A 21,267-nucleotide genomic window follows, 5' to 3' on the forward strand; every position below is an offset into this window, starting at 1 on the left:
ATATGGAGGAGGCTGTGTCTGTGCTCTCGCTATGTTTACTAAGCTCTGCATTGGACTGTTGAGGTGTGGGCGAGCATATGGAGGAGGCTGTGTCTGTGCTCTCGCTATGTTTACTAAGCTCTGCATTGGACTGTTGAGGTGTGGGCGAGCATATGGAGGAGGCTGTGTCTGTGCTCTCGCTATGTTTACTAAGCTCTGCATTGGACTGTTGAGGTGTGGGCGAGCATATGGAGGAGGCTGTGTCTGTGCTCTCGCTATGTTTACTAAGCTCTGCATTGGACTGTTGAGGTGTGGGCGAGCATATGGAGGAGGCTGTGTCTGTGCTCTCGCTATGTTTACTAAGCCCTGCATTGGACTGTTGAGGTGTGGGCGAGCATATGGAGGAGGCTGTGTCTGTGCTCTCGCTATGTTTACTAAGCTCTGCATTGGACTGTTGAGGTGTGGGCGAGCATATGGAGGAGGCTGTGTCTGTGCTCTCGCTATGTTTACTAAGCTCTGCATTGGCAAAACACAAACATGTTCACGTACTGTAAGCATATTGCTGCAATGTACAACAACGAGAAATATATCCATATGAATGATAAGTCACTTTGATGGTCCTCGGTTGGTTGTCATGAAATACAATGCATTTGGAAAGTATTCAGACCACTTGACTTTTTGGGGTGGCATGTAGCCCAGTGGTTAGAAGGTTGGGCCAGTAACCGAAAGGTTGCTGGCTCAAATCCCCGAGCTGACAAGGTAAAAACCTGTTGTTCTACCCCTGAACAAGGCAGAACAACGATAGGCCCGGTAGGCCATCATTGTAAATAAGAATTTGTTCTTAACTGACTTGCCTAGTTAAATAAAAGGTTATTAAAACATGTATTCAATTGTTTTTTCCCCTCAATCTACACACAATGTCAAAGTAAAAAAACATGAATTTTTAATTGTTATTAATTTTTTTAATTGTACTTTGTTGAAGCACCTTTGGCAGAGATTACAGCCTTGAGTCTTCTTGGGTATGACGCTACAAGCTTGGCACACCTGTATTTGGGGAGTTTCTCCCATTCTTCTCTGCAGATCCTCTCAAGCTCTGTCAGGTTGGATAGGGAGCGTTGCTGCACAGCTATTTTCAGGTCTCTCCAGAGATGTTCGATCGGGTTCAAGTCCTGGCTGGGCCACTCAAGGACATTGTTGCGAAGCCACTCCCGTGTTGTGTTGTCTTGACCGTGTGCTTAGGGTCGTTGTCCTGTTGGAAGGTGAACCTTTGCCCCAGTCTGAGGTCCTGAGCACTCTGGAGCAGGTTTTCATCAAGGATCTCTCTGTACTTTGCTCCGTTCATCTTTCCCTCAATTCTGCCTAGTCTCCCAATCACTGCCGCTGAAAAACATCCCCACAGCATGATGCTGCCGCATCTATTCTTCACCGTAGGAATGGTGCCAGGTTTCCTCCAGACGTGACACTTGGCCAAAGAGTTCTATCTATCAGGCCAAAGAGTTCTATCTATCAGGCCAAAGAGTTCTATCTATCAGGCCAAAGAGTTCTATCTATCAGGCCAAAGAGTTCTATCTATCAGGCCAAAGAGTTCTATCTATCAGGCCAAAGAGTTCTATCTATCAGGCCAAAGAGTTCTATCTATCAGGCCAAAGAGTTCTATCTTGGTTTCATCAGACCAGAGAATCTTGTTTCTCATGGTCTGAGTCTTTAGGTGCCTTTTGGCAAACTCCAAGCGGGCTGTCATGTGCCTTTTACTGAGGAGTGGCTTCCGTCTGGCCACTCGACCATAAAGGCCTGATTGGTGGAGTGCTGCAAAGATGGTTGTCCTTCTGGAAGGTTTTCCCATATCCACGGAGGAACTCTGGAGCTCTGTCAGAGTGCCCATCGGGTTCTTGGTAACCTCTCTGACCAAGGCCCTTCACCCCCGATTGCTCAATTTGGCCGGACGGCCAGCTCTAGGACAACGTTGAATGATGGAGGCCACTGTTCTTCGGGGTCGTCAATGCTGCAGAAATTTTTTGGTACTCACCCCCAAATCTATGCCGACACAAATCCTGTCTCGGAGCTCCACGGACAATTCCTTCGACGTCATGTCTTGGTTTTTGCTCTGACATGCACTGTCAACTGTGAGACCTTATATAGACAGGTGTGTGCCTTTCCAAATCATGTCCAATCAATTTAATTTACCACAGGTGGAATCCAATCAAGTTATAGAAACATCTCAATGATGATCAATGGAAACAGAATGCACCTGAGCTCAATTTTGAGTTTCATAGCAAAGGGTCTGAATACTTACATAAATTTGTTTTTTTATTTTTAATACATTTGCTAAAATGTCTAAAAAACTGTGTTCACTTTATCATTACGGGGTATTGTGTGTAGATTGAGGGGGGGGGGGGAAACATTGAATCAGTTTTAGAATAAGGCTGTAACGTAACAAAATGTGGAAAAAGTGAAGGGGTCTGAATACTTTCCGAATTCACTGTAGAGATGGAAGTTAACACATTTAGTAATAGAAAACATCCTACATTCCTATACCAGCCTATAAGACCACATAAAGTATTCTTGTCCTATGATGAAATTGTACTGTAGTGCTGATCAGCCTGCCTTTATCTGTGGGTATGAGTTGGGCAGTCAGTGGGGCTCAATGTTCCTCTTCCAAAAGAAGGAAAGTCAATGCAAGGGAGGGAACAGCTCCAGGAATGCTTGGAATTCTGAAATGTTATTCTCTAGGGAAAGTTTATTTCTGTATTTTATCTGGAACCAGGGGAACGTTTCTCTCTGACACCCTTTCTCGTTCCTCACTCCACAGGTACCCTCTGTATATAGCCTCATTTTCGTTATTTTATTGTGTTTCTTTTATTTTTTACTTTAGTTTCATAAAACTGCATTGTTCGTTAAGGGCTTGTAAGTAAGCAGTTCACGGTAAGGTCTACACTTGTACTCGGTGTATGTGACAAATAACATTTGATTTTGATTTTTTTTTTTTAAACACGAGGAGATACATTTTAATCATCACGTGGTTGCTACGGAATTGGATAAATATTGAATTAGTAAATTAGTAACCCTAAGTAGCCTATGTGAAGGAAAGACAGCACTATAATACTAACTCTCCTAAGGGACGTTGGTGTGATTTTGAAGATGTTGTCATGATAAGAAATTGCTTGTTTCCATGACCATGTATTCAAAACTCTTCCCAAAAGGTATTACAAGTTGCAGTTATAATAATAAATGGTTATTCTGTGTGTGTAAAAGAAAATAGTTCTGGAAATATACAATTAAAATAGTTTGCACAGCACATTAGCATCAATTAGTATGTTAGCTAGGTCTGTAATCTATAAATTGGCTGAAAATAGCAATATTGCCAGGGGAAATGTAGGCTTACCTCTATTTATATTTTCTCGTCAATAATGGACCTCCCCGTAGAATACTCGGTGAGTAGGCCAACTTTGAAAGTTCACTCTTTCTCGCTCTCTCTATTTGTCTCTCTCGTGCCTGAGGTTCCCGTTGTAAAACTAGAACCGCTTTCAAATATATCAGTAACCTTACTGTATTAGCCTACACATTTGAATTCCCGTGGGGCGAACACGTTTATGGAGCTCCGCAATGGTGATGATAGGCACGTTTCAATCAGTTTACATGCGCTCCTTCTCTAGTACAGAAGGTGGCGGTAACAACATTTCTGTTTCCCTGTTTTATTCTTGTTCCCAAATACTTTATACAGAAACAAAAATTCCAAAATACTATACAAAAATTACACATATTTGAATTTACCTATCTTATTAAAACATTAACCCTAGTGAATAACAGCAAGAATAACATTTTCCTGAATCATTATAATATGATTTTTTCAGAGTGGTTACAATTGCACTAGAATAGTTGATTTTTTTATTATTTCATTTATATTTTTTGTATGTTTTAGTATTTTATTGTTAATACCTGCGTTCTGTTTTGAATGATGTAACAATGTAAATTGTTGACCTGGTATTTTAAATAAAAAACATATAAACAAAACATTTACTTCCGGTTTTTGGATGTAACCTCTAAAATAAAAGTCCGCTGTGAAAGCTCTGTTTATGATACAGCATCTCATTGGTTCCTGCATTAACGCCCCACATCGAGAACCCATTGGTTCCTGCATGAACACACCAGTGTCTTCCTTACGCTTCGAACACACTGACAGTGTTTTTCATTTTAGTACGCCAGAATTACATTCATTTCCAATGAAACGCTACATTTTCCTTGCAGCATTCCGTTGCAGAAGCAGTTGCAGTGCGTTCCGTCAAACTGTATGCGTAGACAGCTTGACAGAAATGGTAGCAGAAGGTGAATGTTGAAGCAAATCAAATTAAATACAATTTTATTGGTCACATACACATGGTTAGCAGATGTTATTGCAAATGTAGCAAAATTTCCGACAGTGCAGCAATATCTAAAAAGTAATATCTAACGATTCCACAACAAATACATAATACACACAAATCTAAGTAAGGAATGGAATAATAATACATACATTTATGGATGAGCAATGTCAGAGTGGCAAAGGCTAATACCCTGACTACACCACTCGCATGTGCGACCGTTGCAAAATAAGTTTAGAAATCTATATTATTCAATTATTGCACCTACACTGCTCACATGTGTCAACGAGCGTCTGCGTTGCCAAGGCCAGATTCCACTGCAAGTCCTGCCTCTCCCATCTCCCATTGGTTTATAGAAGCAGATATCCACATGCCATCTCCTCATTGGTTATACCCACGTGGGTGATTGAAAGATGAACTGTGTTGTCGGTCGTCGTGGAAGTCTTGCTTCCAGATAAACTAAACACCTTTTTTGCCCACTTTGAGGATCCTACAGTGCCACCGACGTGGCCCGCTACCAAGGACTGTGGGCGCTCCTTCTCCGTGGCCGACATGAGTCCGACATTTAAACGTGGCTGGTTTTCCTTTTGTAGTCCTGATTATCTGTAGACCCTGCCACATACGTCTCGTGTCTGAGCCATTGAATTGCGACTTCACTTTGTCTCTAACCACCAGGCTACCTGGGGCGGCAGGTTAAAAATCAGTTAACCCACTGTTCCTAGGCCATCATAGAAAATAAGAATTTGTTCTTAACTCACTTGCCTAGTTAAATAATGGAAAAATATATACTGACATTTTGCTTGTGGGGGGAATAACTACTGTTTGTATTCTGCCATATTCCCAGTCGCCTTGCCATGGTTAAAAGCGGTGGTACGCGCTTTCAGTTTTGTGTGAATGCTGCCCTCTATCCACGGTTAGGGTAGGTTTTAATGGCCACAGTGGGTACAATATCTCCTATACACTTCCTTATAAAACTCACCCAGTGAATCAGCATATACGCCGATATTATTCTCTGAGGCTACCCGGAACATATCCCCGTCCGCGTGATCAAAACAATCTTGAAGCGTGGATTCCAATTGGTCAGACCAGCGTTGAATAGTCCTTAGCACGGGTACTTCCTGTTTGAGTTTCTGCCTAGAAGAAGGGAGGAGCAAAATGGAGTCATGGTCAGATTTGCCGAATGGGGACAGGGGAGGGCCTTATATGCATCACAGAAGTCAGTGTAATGATGGTCCAGTGTTTTTCCAGCGCTACAGTCAATATGCTGTTAGAATTTAGGTTGCCTTTTCCTCAAATTTGCTTTGTTAAAATCCCCAGCTTCAATAGAAGCAGCCTCAGGATATATGGTTTCCAGTTTGCATAAAGTCCAGTGAAGTTCCTTAAGGGCCATCATGGTATCGGCTTGAGGCGGAGATATACACAGCTGTGATAATAACCAAAGAAAATGATCTTGGGAGATAATGATAATTTGATTGTGAGGAATTCTAGGTCAGGTGAACAAAAGGACTTGAGTTCCTGTATGTTGTTACAATTACACCATGAGTCATTAATCATGAAACATACTCTCCCGCCCTTCTTCCCGGAAAGATGTTTATTCCTGTCAGCGCGATGCACTGAGCATATCACTAGAGAGCCATGTTTCCGTGAAACAGAGTATGTTACAATCCCTGATGTCTCTCTGGAAAGCAAACCTTCCCCTGATTTCGTCCAATTTGTTATCTAGGGACTGGACATTAGCAAGTAATATACTCTGACTCCCTTTCCACTGGCGGTGTTGTTTTGGGTTTGCATCTGGAATCAGTTCAAATGCCCTGGGTGGTGCGGACAAAGGATCCGCTTCGGGAAAGTCGTATTCCTGGTCATAGTGCTGGTAAGTTAACATCGCTCTGATATCCAATAGTTATTCCCGGCTGTATGTAATAACACTTCAGATTTTCTGGGCTAACAATGTAAGAAATAATACATAAAAATTGAAATACTGCAAAGTTTCCTAAGGACTAGAAGCGAGGCATCCCTCTATGTCGTCACTATTTTCTGTAGCAGAAGGTGAATGTTGAACTTTTGTTGCACACATATCCAGATTTGCTGTGTACTATTTAGCACTATCGGTGTGAACAAGGCGTTGCCCCTCTATCACACCGACAGCCTCATTGCATTTTGGTACACCAGAATTACATTAATTTCCAATGGAACGCTGCGTTTGCCTTGCATCATTGCGTTGCAAAGGCAGTCACAGTGTGTTCTGTGTGGTGCATACCTTGGATTTATCGAACTTACGTGTCAAAGTATGAGTAGACGGCTTGACAGAAATGGTATCAGAAGTTAAATGTTGAACTTTTGTTGCACACATATCCAGATGCTGCGTTCCATTTTGCGCAATAATGCTCTAAGTGTGATCAAGGCATAATAAAAGCCTGCTGGTAAAAAATATACCATTCATATTTGTTTTAATAAATCATTATTTTGATTGTATGATTCTTGTTTATTTACTGGTGCTATTGTTCAATGATGCAATTTTTAAATGTAATGTTTATGAAAAGTCTTACTGTACTTTTGTTGAATTGCACAAACAAATTGCATTGTACAGGAAAAACAATAGATTGTGTGTCCATGAAGCAAGGGTCCAGTCTACTCACTAGAGTCCCTAGAATACAAATCAGATGAGTTTGAACAAAAAACTAGGCCATGGGAAGCGTTGCTGGACTTCTACTGTGGTCAAATGTCTTAAAATGAAGTGCCTGGTCACTATATGCGTTACGGTTTTCTTCCGGTGAAAGAGAGGAGGACCAAAATGCAGCGTGTTTATCTTTATACATCTTTAATAAAGATGATGACGAACAATTACAAAAAACGTACCGTGAAAAACCGACACAGCCCTATCTGGTGCAACAAACACAGAGACCGGAACAATCACCCACAAAACACTCAAAGAATATGGCTGCCTAAATATGGTTCCCAATCAGAGACAACGATAAACACCTGCCTCTGATTGAGAACCACTCTAGGCAACCATAGACTTACCTAGACTACTTCACTAAACCACAATTCCATAACCTACAAAAAAAACTTAGACAAAACACACCACATAAATATCCATGTCACACCCTGGCCTGACCAAAATAATAAAGAAAACACAAAATACTAAGGCCAGGGCGTGACAATATGGCACAAATATAGCACTGTACGGGAAAAACGGGGAGTACTCAGTAGGGTTTGTAGAATCTATATATGGTTTCACTTCATGGGGCTCTGAATAATACAGTGTGTTGCTGGCCTTTTACTATGCCCATTACATTGGCCACAATGCAAGTCACTTTAGTGGCGGTCGTGCCGTTGAAAATGAGTGAGGATGATACTTTTTTTATGAGCTTGGGCTTATTTCTATTACAGCATATTGGATGACTGTCATTCATTTGCCCAGCTCAATGTAACATCGATAGGTTTAGGCTACTACATTTTCCATGTACCCGTCATGAGGTTGCTACAACCTAATTTTTCATTCAGCCCATGAATGAAGGTTTACAACGTAGGTACACAGGCCGAAAGAGAATCTTGAGTAATCAAGGTGACAGACAGTGACACATTCAATACCGCCTTGCATGTGTAATCATTAGTCCAACAGTTGCAAATGAGAGTTCCTATTGGTCTTGGCGGTGCGTGGGTAAAATCACTGGGTAAGTCAAGCCCTCCAGTACCACTTGCAGTGTGGTAGCAGAGAGAACAGTCTATGACTAGGGTGGCTGGAGTCTTTGACAATTTTTAAGGCTAGCTTGTTCCTGCTTGTTCTTGGGGCGCTTTGCCTTCAGCTTGTACCGTATAGTGTCCAGGTGTAGCAGTATAACTTTAGCGCGTCCCCTCGGGCGACCCAGGGACCCTCTGCACACATTAACAACAGTCACCCACGAAGCATCATTACCCATCGCTCCACAAAAGCCGCGGCCCTTGCAGAGCAAGGGGAACTACTACTTCAAGGTCTCAGAGCAAGTGGCGTTACCGATTGAAACGCTATTTAGCGTGCACCACCGCTAACTAAGCTAGCCGTTTCACATCCGTTACACAGGCACCCCATTTATGCTCTTTGACCACAGTAAATGTCCAACAATACTCTGCATTATTCAGAGCCCCATAAAATTACACCATATATGGATTATACAGACAGTACAGAATACTCCCCAATCCACTTTTACACCAGCACAAAGAATCTTATGTGGCTAATGGAATGGGTGGAGTAAAAGGCCAACAACACTCCTTATTATTCAGAGCCCCATGAAATGGCACCATATATGCATTCTACAGACCCTACTGAGTATTCCCTACAATACTTTTACTGTGCCACCCAGAATAGTTTTTGAACTTTAAGTCAATATGTATTCCATATACAGAGATTCACATTGGGGCATTTATTTCAACTTGGAACATGTTTTAAAACCCACATTTAATGCAAATGTAATTTAAATATGAATCAATGTTTACAGAATAATGTTTCATTTATCATGAATCAATGCAGGTTATTGATACTTTTCTACTATGACGTGCGGGACTTATATTTTGAAAAATGGCGATATTCCGTGACCCGGAAATACTTATTTAAGTGTTGCTAACGAGACGTTGATGAAGCTTCGTATTAACCGAATCACAAAAATAGAACAAGTAGACGGACATTTCATCCAAAATGTCAAAATTACAGTTGTTGCAAGCGTTTCTCTCCGATCGATTAACAACAATGGCTGTAGAGATATCCGTGGTAGTGGAAAATGCGTTTTCAGAGTACCAGGATGAGATGTCACGTTCAAAGGAGGAGAATCAACGCCTGCAGAGGCTGCTGGATTCGGTTTTTAATCCCGATCTGAAATTACATAAAGCAGGTAGGCAAATGTATATGTTTACATTACATTTTTAAATGCGTCATTTAACAGACCCTCTTGTCCAGAGCATTCCTTCTTAGTGATTTAGGCACAATGGAGAGTGTTGGAAGTCAGGGTTGCCAGGTCCAGCTAAAAAAACATTGCCCAATGACCACTTAACTTGCCCCAAAGGCCTGAAAACGAGCCCCTTTTCCCCCCACAGAGAGTTGCCACATTTATACAATAAACCATTTCCCCATAATGTTATTGAGCCAATTAAGAAGAAATATCAACGTAATTTGTAACTACGTTAGAAGCTAAATTTGGTTTTCATCAAAAATAATGATTATTGCTTACTTTACATGACGTAATAAACTAATTTGAATATATTGCAATATAAAATATAATTTGCCCTTATTAAACTCGACAGATAATTTTCCATCAATGGATGTCGATTTAACTTGTTTGACTGCTATGATTAAGCAATAAGGCACTAGGGGGTATGGTATATGGCCAATATACCACTGCTAAAACTTATGGCAATGCGGAGTGCCTTGATACAGCAGTTAGCAGTGGTATATTAGCCATATACTGCTGCTACCATAAACCCCAGGGTGCCTTATTGTTATTATAAACTGGTTACCAACATAAAAGTACATTTTTGTCATACCCAAGGTATATGATCTGATATACCACGGCTTTCAGCCAATCAACATTCAGGGCTTGAATCCCTTTTTGCATGTGCATAACTATAGATAAATCTGACAAGCGAGTTTGAGTGATGAAAGTTGGACAGTGGTTCTCAATCTCTGAGCAAGAAACACTTGGACAAATGTATTTTTTTTAACAAAAACAATTTGGTGGTGTATTTTCTGGCAATTGTGCCCTTTCTGGCAATTGTGCCATTATGTGCCAAATGTTAAGACTACAAACAGTTATTAATGGACCATTTGCAAGATGGACTTGTCATTTCAATAGGCATAGGCTACAGACTAAAGTCTGGGTTTATGATTGAAATTCACATTTCCATGGTTTCTTAGCAAGATGCCTAAAATCAATGAAAGGCCTTACATCTAATTTCAGATAGTCTACAGTAGCCTAGGAAAAATGTAGGCAAGATGTAAACTGAACAATTTAGCAGCTGGATGCGTTCAAATTAACAGACTAATTTATTCAACGTGAACAGTTTGGCGATTTCGAGTTAAGAAATGCTTCTGGTACCCACTAGCCTACTGAAATAGGATACTGAGGACGGGGTTGTAATTTCAATCACTAAATGAAATATTCATAATATGTATATGAACTGAATATGATTGTCAACAACAGCCAGTGTTTCTTTTTTTAACCTCTAGCCTAATCAGACTGACTGTTACTGTCATTCTAATGCGTTCTAACAACTGACGGCAATTGCAATAGAGCTTCGATAATTTCCAATTTGATTAACTAAACATTTCCATTAATAATTGCATAATAACACAAGGCTACTACAACAAAACACTGAAGTTATCGGCTATGATTTAAATCTATTTTTTGCCAGCTCCAATTTGTGCAAGTGGCACAAATTGATTTGCAATGATTCCAGTCATTTTTAGAGATGGTGGCGCTGGCAGAGATGGTCGCCTCGCTTCATTCAGGTCCTTACAAAACTATGCAGTTATTAGTTGGGTTTTTTTGGTACTATTTCTTACATTGTTATCCCAGAAAATCGCAAGTGTTATTACATACAGCAGGGAAGAACTATTGGATATAAAAGCGATGTCAACTTGCCATAATTACAACCAGGAATAAATCTTTCCCGAAGCGGATCCTTTGCTCGGATCTCCACCCTGGACATGCGATCTTGTCCCAGAGACCGACCCAAAACAGCGTGTTTGCCCGCAGATGGAGCAGCCTACTGGTCAGACTCAGAAGGCGAGCACACCATCCACCGCTTCCTAGCATATTACTCGCCAATGCTCTAGATAACAAGGTGGACAAAATTAGGGCACGAGTTGCCTTCCAGAGAGACATCAGAGATTGGAACATTATCTGTTTCACGGAAACATGGCTCACTTGTGATACGTTGTCAGAGTCGGTACAGCCACCCGAGTTCTTCACACATCGTGCCGACAGAAACAAACATCTCTCAAGTAAAAAGAAGGGCGGGGGTGTATGCCTTATGATTAATGACTCGTGGTGTAATCACAACAACGTACAGGAACTCAAGTCCATTTTTGTTCATCTGACCTAGAATTCCTTACAATCAAATGCCGACGCATTATCTTCCAAGAGAATTCTCTTCAATTATAGTCACAGCCATGAACATTTTGTTGTTCCCAGCCTATAACTTAAACAGGAAATGCCCATGCTCAGATCAATACAACGCTGGTCTGACCAATCGGATTCCACCCTTCAAGATTGAGTGAGTTTATTAGCAAGTGCATAGGAGATGTCATACCCGCTGTGACTATTAAAACCTTCCCTAACCAGAAACCGTGGATTAATGGTAGCATTCACGCAAAACTGAAAGTGCTAGCCACCGCATTTAATCATGGCATGGTGACCGGAATCATGACCGAATACAAACAGTGTAGCTATTCCCTCCACAAGGCAATCAAAAAAGCTTCAGTATAGAGACAAAGTAGAGTCGCAATTCAACGGCTCAAACGCGAGACGTATGTGGCAGGGTCTACAGTCAATCTTTGATTACAAAAAGAAAACCAGCCCCGTCGAGGACATCGACGTCTTGCTCCCAGACAAATTAAACAACTTCTTTGCTCTCTTTGAGGACAATACCGTGCCACTGACACGGCCTGCTACCAAAGCCTATGGGCTCTCCTTCTCTGCGGCCAACGTGAGTAAAACATTTAAACGTGTTAACCCTCTCAAGGCTGCCAGCTCAGGCGGCATCCCTTAAGAGCATGCGCAGACCAGCTGGCTGGTGTGTTAACGGACATGTTCAACCAATTCCTATCCCAGTCTGTTGTCCCCACATGCTTCAAGATGGCCACCATTGTTCCTGTTCTCAAGATAGCTAAGGTAACTTAACTAAATTACTATTGCCCCATTGCATCACTTCTGTCATCATGAAGTGCTTTGAGAGACTAGTCAAGGATCATATCACCCCCACCCTACCTGATACCCTAGACCCACTCCAATTTGCCTACCGTCCCAATAGGTCCACTGACGATGCAATCACACTGCCCTATCCCATCTAGACAAGAGGAATGCTTATGCAAGAATACTGTTCATTGGCTACAGCTCAGCATTTAACACCATAGTACCCTCCAAACTTGTCATTAAGCTCGAGACCCTGGGTATCGACCCCACCCTATGCAACTGGGTCCTGGAGTTTCTGACAGGCCTCCCTAAGGTGGTGAAGGTAGGAACCAACATCTCCACCCCGCTGATCCTCAACACTGGGGCCCCACAAGGGTGCGTTCTCAGCCATCTCCTGTACTCCCTGTTCACCCATGACTGCTTGGCAATGCACGCTTCCAACTCAATCATCAAGTTTGCAGACGACACTACGGTGGTAGGCCTGATTACCAACAACGACGTGACGGCCTACAGGGAGGAGGTGAGGGCCCTCGGAGTGTGGTGTCAGGAAAATAACCTCCCACTCAACGTCAACAAAACAAAGGAGATGATCGTGGACTACAGGAAACAGCAGAGGGAGCACCCCCATATCCACATCGATGGGACAGTAGGTGAAGGTGGAAAGTTTTAAGTTCCTCGGCATACACATCACGGACAAACTGAAATGGTTCACCCACACAGACAGCGTGGTGACGAAGGTGCAACAGCGCCTTTTCAACCTCAGGTAGCTGAAGAAATGTGTCTTGTCATCTAAAACACTCAAACTTTTACAGATGCACAATCGAGAGCATCCTGTCGGGCTGTATCAACGCCTGGTACTGCAATTGCACCGCCCTTCACTGCAGGGCTCTCTAGAGAGTGGTGTGGTCTGCACAACGCATCACCGGGGGCAAACTACCTGCCCTCCAGGACACATACAGCACCCGATGTCACAGGAAGGACAAAAAGATCAAGGACAACCACCCGAGCCACTGCCTGTTCACCCCACTATCATCCAGAAAGCGAGGTCAGTACAGTTGCAGCAAAGCTGAGAACGAGAGACTGAAAAACAGGTTCTATCTCAAGGCCATCAGACTGTTTAACAGCCATCACTAGCACAGAGAAGCTGCTGCCTACATACAGACTCAAATCTCTGGCCACTTAAATTAAGGGACTTAATAAAGGTATCACTAGTCACTTTAAATAATGCAACTTTAATCATGTTTACATATCCTACATTACTCATGTCATATGTACAGTGGGGGAAAAAGTATTTAGTCAGCCACCAATTGTGCAAGTTCTCCCACTTAAAAAGATGAGAGAGGCCTGTAATTTTCATCATAGGTGCACTCCAACTATGATAGACAAAATGAGAAAAAAAATCCAGAAAATCACATTGTAGGATTTGTAATGAATTTATTTGCAAATTATGGTGGAAAATAAGTATTTGGTCAATAACAAAAGTTTATCTCAATACTTTGTTATATACCCTTTGTTGGCAATGACAGAGGTCAAACGTTTTCTGTAAGTCTACACAAGGTTTTCACACACTTTTGCTGGTATTTTGGCCCATTCCTCCATGCAGATCTCCTCTAGAGCAGTGATGTTTTGGGGCTGTTGCTGGGCAACACAGACTTTCAACTCCCTCCAAAGATTTTCTATGGGGTTGAGATCTGGAGACTAGCTAGGCCACTCCAGGACCTTGAAATTCTTCTTATGAAGCCACTCCTTCGTCGCCCGGGTGGTGTGTTTGGGATCATTGTCATGCTGAAAGACCCAGCCACGTTTCATCTTCAATGCCCTTGCTGATGGAAGGAGGTTTTCACTCAAAATCTCACGATACATGGCCCCATTCTTTCCTTTACACGGATCAGTCGTCCTGGTCCCTTTGCAGAAAAACAGCCCCAAAGCATGATGTTTCCACCCCCATGCTTCACAGTAGGTATGGTGTTCTTTGGATGCAACTCAGCATTCTTTGTCCTCTAAACACGACGAGTTGAGTTTTTACCAAAAAGTTATATTTTGGTTTCATCTGACATTCTCCCAATCTTCTTCTAGATCATCCAAATGCTCTCAAGCAAACTTCAGACGGGCCTGGACATGTACTGGTTTAAGCAGTGAGACACGTCTGGCACTGCAGGATTTGAGTCCCTGGCGGCGTAGTGTGTTACTGATGGTAGGCTTTGTTACTTTGGTCCCAGCTCTCTGCAGGTCATTCACTAGGTGTGGTTCTGGGATTTTTGCTCACCGTTCTTGTGATCATTTTGACCCCACGGGGTGAGATCTTGCGTGGAGCCCCAGATCGAGGGAGATTATCAGTGGTCTTTTATGTCTTCCATTTCCTAATAATTGCTCCCACAGTTGATTTCTTCAAACCAAGCTGCTTACCTATTGCAGATTCAGTCTTCCCAGCCTGGTGCAGGTCTACAATTTTGTTTCTGGTGTCCTTTGACAGCTCTTTGGTCTTGGCCATAGTGGAGTTTGGAGTGTGACTGTTTGAAGTTGTGGACAGGTGTCATTTATACTGGTATCAAGTTCAAACAGGTGCCATTAATACAGGTAACGAGTGGAGGACAGAGGAGCCTCTTAAAGAAGAAGTTACAGGTCTGTGAGAGCCAGAAATCTTACTTGTTTGTAGGTGACCAAATACTATTTTCCACCATAATTTGCAAATAAATTCATAAAAAATCCTACAATGTGATTTTCTTGATTTTTTTTTCTAATTTTGTCTGTCATCGTTGAAGTGTACCTATGATGAAAATTACAGGCCTCTCATATTTTTAAGTGGGAGAACTTGCACAATTGGTGGCTGACGAAATACGTTTTTGCCCCACTGTATATACTGTATTGTATACCATCTACTGCATCTTGCCTATGCCGCACGCCATCGCTCATCCATATATTTATATTGGTTGAAGTCGGAAATTTACATACACCTTAGCCAAATACATTTAAACTCAGTTTTTCACAATTCCTGACATTTATTCCTAGTTAAAATTCCCTGTTTTAGGTCGGTTAGGATCACCACTTTATTTTAAGAATGTGAAATGTCGGAATAATAGTGAAGATAATGATTGATTTATTTCCTCATGATGCCATCTATTTTGTGAAGGGCACCAGTCCCTCCTGCAGCAAAGCACCCCCACAACATGATGCTGCCACCCCCGTGCTTCATGGTTGGGATGGTGTTCTTCGGTTTGCAAGCCTCTCCCTTTTTCCTTCAAACATAACGATGGACATTATGGCCAAACAGTTCTATTTTTGTTTCATCCTCCATGTCGATATAGGACTTGTTTTACTGTGGATATTGATTATTTTCTACCTGTTTCCTCCAGCATCTTCACAAGGTCCTTTGCTTGTTGTCCTGGGATTGATTTTCACTTTTCGCACCAAAGTACGTTCATCTCTAGGAGACAGAACGTGTCTCCTTCCTGAGCGTTATGACGGCTGCGTGGTCCCATGGTGTTTATACTTGCGTACTATTGTTCGTACAGCTGAACGTGTCACCTTCAGGCGTTTGGAAATTGCTCCCAAGGATGAACCAGTCGTGTGGAGGTATACAATTATTTTCTGAGGTCTTGGCTGATTTCTTTAGATTTTCCAATGATGTCAAGTAAAGAGGCACTATCTTTGAAGGTTGGCCTTGAAATACATCCACAAGTACACCTCCAATTGACTCAAATGATGTCAATTAGCCAATCAGAAGCTTCGAAAGCCATGACATCATTTTCTGGAATTTTCCAAGCTGTTTAAAGGCACAGTCAACTTAGTGTATGTAAACTTCTGACCCACTGTAATTGTGATGCAGTGAATTATAAGTGAAATAATCTGTCTGTAAACAATTGTTTGAAAAATTACTTGTCATGCACAAAGTAGATGTCCTAACTGACTATAGTTTGTTAACAATAAGTTTGTGGAGTGGTTGAAAAACAAGTTTTAATGACTCCAACCTAAGTGTATGTAAACTTCCGACTTCAACTGTACATATTCTATTCATCTCTTTACATTTGTGTGTATAAGGTAGTTGTGAATTTGTTAGATTACTTGTTAGATATTACTGCATATAGTCGGAACTAGAAGCACAAGCATTTCGCTACACTCACATTAACATCTGCTAACCATGTGTATGTAAATTTTACGAATAAAATTTGATTTGATTTCAACATATGTATTGCATCAAATGGTAGCCTACAATGGCATATAAAGTGAAAGGCTACTGGGGGCAAAACTGCGAACATGGCAACCCTGATGGAAGTTAGCCCAAGAATGTACTCTTAAGGAGTGTACGGGACTGAGGTAAAATTGGTTTTATATTGGATATTCGGTTCTCTCATCAATAGCTATTGAACCAAGTATGCCATGACTATATTCTGAAACAGAGTTGATGGAGAACAAACCACACCATAATACAATTTGTGATTTCAATCTTCAATAGCTCTTACACAACGCGTGTGTAGGCTGTCTTATGGATATGACATCACGTCACGCATTGATACTGACTCAAACTTGTTTGATGTTAGTCTGGAGTGTAATTTTGCTATCCATTTAGATTTAACTGATGTTTTTATTTATTATTAATTTCGTTTAAATTGTATAAGCTATTGAAAATTAGAAGCACTTTTTTAAAGGGGGGGCAACAACACACTTTGGGGGGTTGTTATCCATCCTCCCTTCATTCAGAGTATATCATTGTCATGGCACGCTTTGTGGACGAGCTATTGAAGATTTAAAGCCGGCAAGGTTTTTACATTTGAGTTGATCATACACAATGCGGGTGGGTGCAGGCTGTGTTACGGACGTTTTGTCACGCATTGATACTGACCCAAATATATTTGATTTTAGAGACTGGATTGTGTTTTAGATATCCATTTGGAATTAACTGACGTCTTTTTTATTTATTACTATCATTTAAATTATTTAAACTATTGAAGATTGAAACCCGAAAACAAGCCATACATTTTTGTCCATCCTCCTCCTCAGAGTGTATATAAACTTCCGACTTCAACTGTGTATCTTTAAAAAATATATATAATCTTTAACTCTGCATTGTTGGAAATGGATCCATAAGCATTGTTAGTCTACTCCTGTTGTCTACGAAACATGTGATAAATACAATTTGATTTGAAAAATGTGATTTGATGGCATGGTTGCATGGACTCACGGTCAAAAGACTGTGGCTGCCATTCCTGTCACTCTCAATTGGCCTTGGAGCCTATAGGCCTTTTAACTGTTTAGTGGCATTTAAACATAAAACAGAAATTCATTATTGATTTGAACCATAAAATGATTGAATTAACTATTTGGCTCCTACATCATCAGTCATATCTACGCTATGTGAGCGATGCTAACATTAGCTAATAAATCAGGTTAAGTGTCAAGTCATGGAGGTAGATTATTTATTGAAATGTGTAGATTTTTCTTAGTTAATTCCTGTCTTTCCTTCCAGACCCCCTGCAGCTCACTCTCACTGTCTCTGAAGACGAGGTTCCCTCTGACCAGCAGCACTCTGAGCAGGTTTGGAGTGATCAAGAGGACACAGAGTTCTTCATTCCCTGTGTGGAAAGTGACAGTGATCAGGGCTCACACCACACTGGGAAAAACACCAAGAGGGACTCCCTATCCACAATTGCAGGAGAACAGATCCAAACAAAACCTGATGAAGAAGATGACGGAATATCAGAATCAACCAGTTATGCTCCCCTCACACAGTTAAAGCCTCTAAAAATCAAGAGGACACGGTTAAAGAAAGGACAAAGCTCTTACATCTGCGCTGAGGTCAAGACAACCAGTGAGCTGATTGCGCCATTGACGGATCACACAAGGAAGAGGTCCTACAGTTGTACTGAATGCACAGCAACCTATGACAGACCATGTCATTTGAAAACGCACAAGAGAACTCACACAGGTGAGAAACCATTTGAGTGCAAAGACTGTGGTAAGTGCTTTAACCGCAAGTATTGCCTACACGTGCATATGTTAACTCACACACGGGAGAAACCATACTGCTGCCATTATTGTGGTAAATGCTTCGCTCTAAACACAAGACTAATAGATCATCTGAGGATACACACAGGGGAGAAACCTTACAAGTGCCCTTTCTGTGCCAGATGCTTTACATTTCTATCTCACTTAAGTCGTCACAAGAAGCTCCATACAGGAGAGAGGCCATTTCAATGCAATGTATGTGGGAAATGCTACACGCGGAAGGAGCACCTGACAGACCATATGAGATCCCACACTGGAACAAAACCATACAGCTGTAAGCAATGTGGCAAATGCTACAAACTGCAGGGAAACCTGAGATCGCATTTGGCGAGTCACACAGGGGGGAAATCATGCAAGTGCCCTGTGTGTGGACTAGGTGTTATAAATCTTAATCGCCACATGCAAGTTCATGCAGGTGAGAAACCGCATCAATGCCAAGATTGTGGGAAGTGCTTTAACCGAAAGGAAAAACTGACCGAGCACTTAAGGACTCACACAGGAGAGAAACCGTATCGATGTCATGAATGTGGTGAATGCTTTAGGCTCAATGTAACCCTGAAGAAACACATGATGACGCACACTGCTGCGGCAAGTACTTCTCCATGAAAGAAGATTGGAGAACTCAAGAGGACACACACAGGGACAAATCTGTTCACTGCTCAGTGCATTGCATGTTTCAGCAATATTGTTTAGATTTGAATTTGAACAATGTTTCAGTCAGAAGGGTACAAAAGCTGAAAAACATACGCATATCCAGTCAGAAGGGTACCTTGAACTGTGACATGCGGTTTTAAACGGGACAGAAACTGTATAGGTGCAATGATTCTGGTCAATGCCCTAATAAAAAGGCATGCTTGAAAAAACCCAAAATAAAAACATTTGCTGTGTATTTTTTATGCATTTGAAGAACACAACACCACAGTATGTGCAAAAAGATCAATATTGAAAGAGGTTTGTGTGGTGCAAATGAATAGTATATGTCAAAAAAAGAGTAGACCTCGTAGCTATTATGATTTTAAATGATTTATACTGACAATATAAACGCAATATGTTTCATGAGCTGGAAAAAAGATCCCTGAATTATTCCATACACACACAAAGCTTATTTCTCTCAAATGCTTTGCACACATTTATTTACATCCCTGTTAGTGAGCATTTCTCCTTTACCTAGGTAGTCCCTCCACTTGATAGTTGTGGCATATCAAGAAGCTGACTAACAGGATGGTCATTACATGTGTGCAGCTTGTGCTGGGGACAAAAGGCCACACTAAAATGTGCAGTTTTGTCACACAACACAATAACGCAGATGTCTCAAGTTTTGAGGGAGCGTGCAATTGGCATTCTGACTGCAGGAATGTCCACCAGAGTTGTTGCCAGAGTATTGCATGTTTATTTCTCTCCTATAAGCTGCCTCCAACGTCATTTTTGAGAGTTTAGCAGGAAGTCCAACCGGCCTCATAACCACAGACCACGTGTAACCATGCCAGCCCAGGACCTCCACATCCGGCTTCTTCCCCTGCGGGATCTTCTGAGACAAGCCACCCAGACAGCTGTTGAAACAGAAGCCCTTTTGTGGGGGAAAACGAATTCTGATTGGCTGGGCCTGGAATCCAAATGGGTGGGCCTATGCCCCTGCCCAACCATGGTTACCCATTCATATGAAATCCATAGATTAGGGCCTAATTAATTCCTTATATGAACTGTAAATCAGTTAAATCGTTGAAATTGTTGCATGTTGCGTTTATATTTTTGTAAAGTATATTATTTCATAATTTCTTGTTAACAATATTAATCTTATATCTTCACCACCAGTTATACTGTAAATGCTTATGCATTATGGTTTTCCCCCATTTGGAAACCAGACCTTTTTTCTTTTTTTAATATGCGTTTTGAGTTGCAGTGACCTTTTTATTTAATATATTTTGTGTGCCCCATTCTAATTTAGTATGATTTCTTTGGCAGTGACCTTTTATTTAATGTATTTTGTATTCCTTAATTATCGTACAAAAGCTGAAGAAAATACACACATCACATGCTGTTTTTTTGCAGGTGCTGGAGTTATAGGGGAACTTCCTCATGCGCCCAGATGATTTTATTGTTACAATGGATGGATGCCTGATGAGACCTAAGGGTCAAAATGTTATAACTTCAAAATCATCTGGGAGCATGAACAGCAGTGTGCGCCATTTTGCTTTTATTTTTCACCTCATTCTAATTTTACACGATCTATGGCTTGCTGTGTTTCTCCCTTGTGTTTTCTAATTGATTCATTGCAGACTCCTCCCCCTTGGCTGTGCTCCTTGGAGATGGGAGTTGGCCCAGGCATGCCACAACTGGGCCTGATTTGATTTAAAGAGCTCCCACAAAAAGGAGCTTTCAGCCCCAGTCTAGGCCTGCTGCTGGAGTGAGAAGACACCCAGTCAGCATAGATACCAGGAGCCAGAGGGGGACCAGAGTCGACAACGCTCTCTACCACACAGAGAAATGGCAATCGATCCCTCTAAGCATGTGAGGGTGAGGTCGAATACCTCTAATCAGAATGGATCCCTCCCTCATCCATCTTTTTCTCTCTCCCTCTGGCTACCACTGCTGTTCCGTGGGCTCCGTGGGCCCACAATGGATGACGGCGCATGACTACCGACAACGAACAAGCATTGGAATGGTGGTGGCCATCTTGAGGACCTCCAGCAGCATGGATTGTATCTCTGTATTTTCAGGTTCCATTGAGTATAATTTTTGATTTTATAAGACCTTTTTCATGCCACTTGAAATGAAATTTCATACCAATTTTGAGGTCTGCGTGCCCCACAAACCTGCTGATATTCCAATGAGTAGGCTAATCACCTAATATAGAAAGGACAAATATCATGCTGGACTCCACCTTAAACTTAAATCTGGTGCTGGATCCTCATGTGTGTGTATATAATCCAAAGATCAGAAATAGGTAAATAAACTTACATTTGTATTGCCACACAAATGTTCGGTACGAGCCCATGAAACATTTGCATAATTGGGCAATCCCAAAGCAGATCCTTGAACCTGAA

The 21,267-nt window shown here is 41.6% G+C and overlaps 2 protein-coding genes across 2 annotated transcripts in view; both read left to right on the forward strand.

Moving 5' to 3' along the window:
• The window catches only part of LOC118398987 (tax1-binding protein 1 homolog A-like), a 259,070-nt gene that overhangs the window by 70,619 nt on the left and 167,184 nt on the right, over positions 1-21,267 (forward strand).
• On the forward strand, positions 8,926-19,109 carry LOC118393650 (zinc finger protein 501-like). The gene is made up of 2 exons (XM_035786544.2): positions 8,926-9,202; positions 17,685-19,109. Exons 1-2 carry the CDS (start codon positions 9,010-9,012, stop codon positions 18,827-18,829), a joined length of 1,338 nt encoding a protein of 445 aa, XP_035642437.1. The 5' UTR covers positions 8,926-9,009; the 3' UTR covers positions 18,830-19,109.

Source organism: Oncorhynchus keta, chromosome 20, assembly GCF_023373465.1.
Source record: "Oncorhynchus keta strain PuntledgeMale-10-30-2019 chromosome 20, Oket_V2, whole genome shotgun sequence".
In the NCBI taxonomy this organism is placed as follows: Eukaryota; Metazoa; Chordata; class Actinopteri; order Salmoniformes; family Salmonidae; genus Oncorhynchus; species Oncorhynchus keta.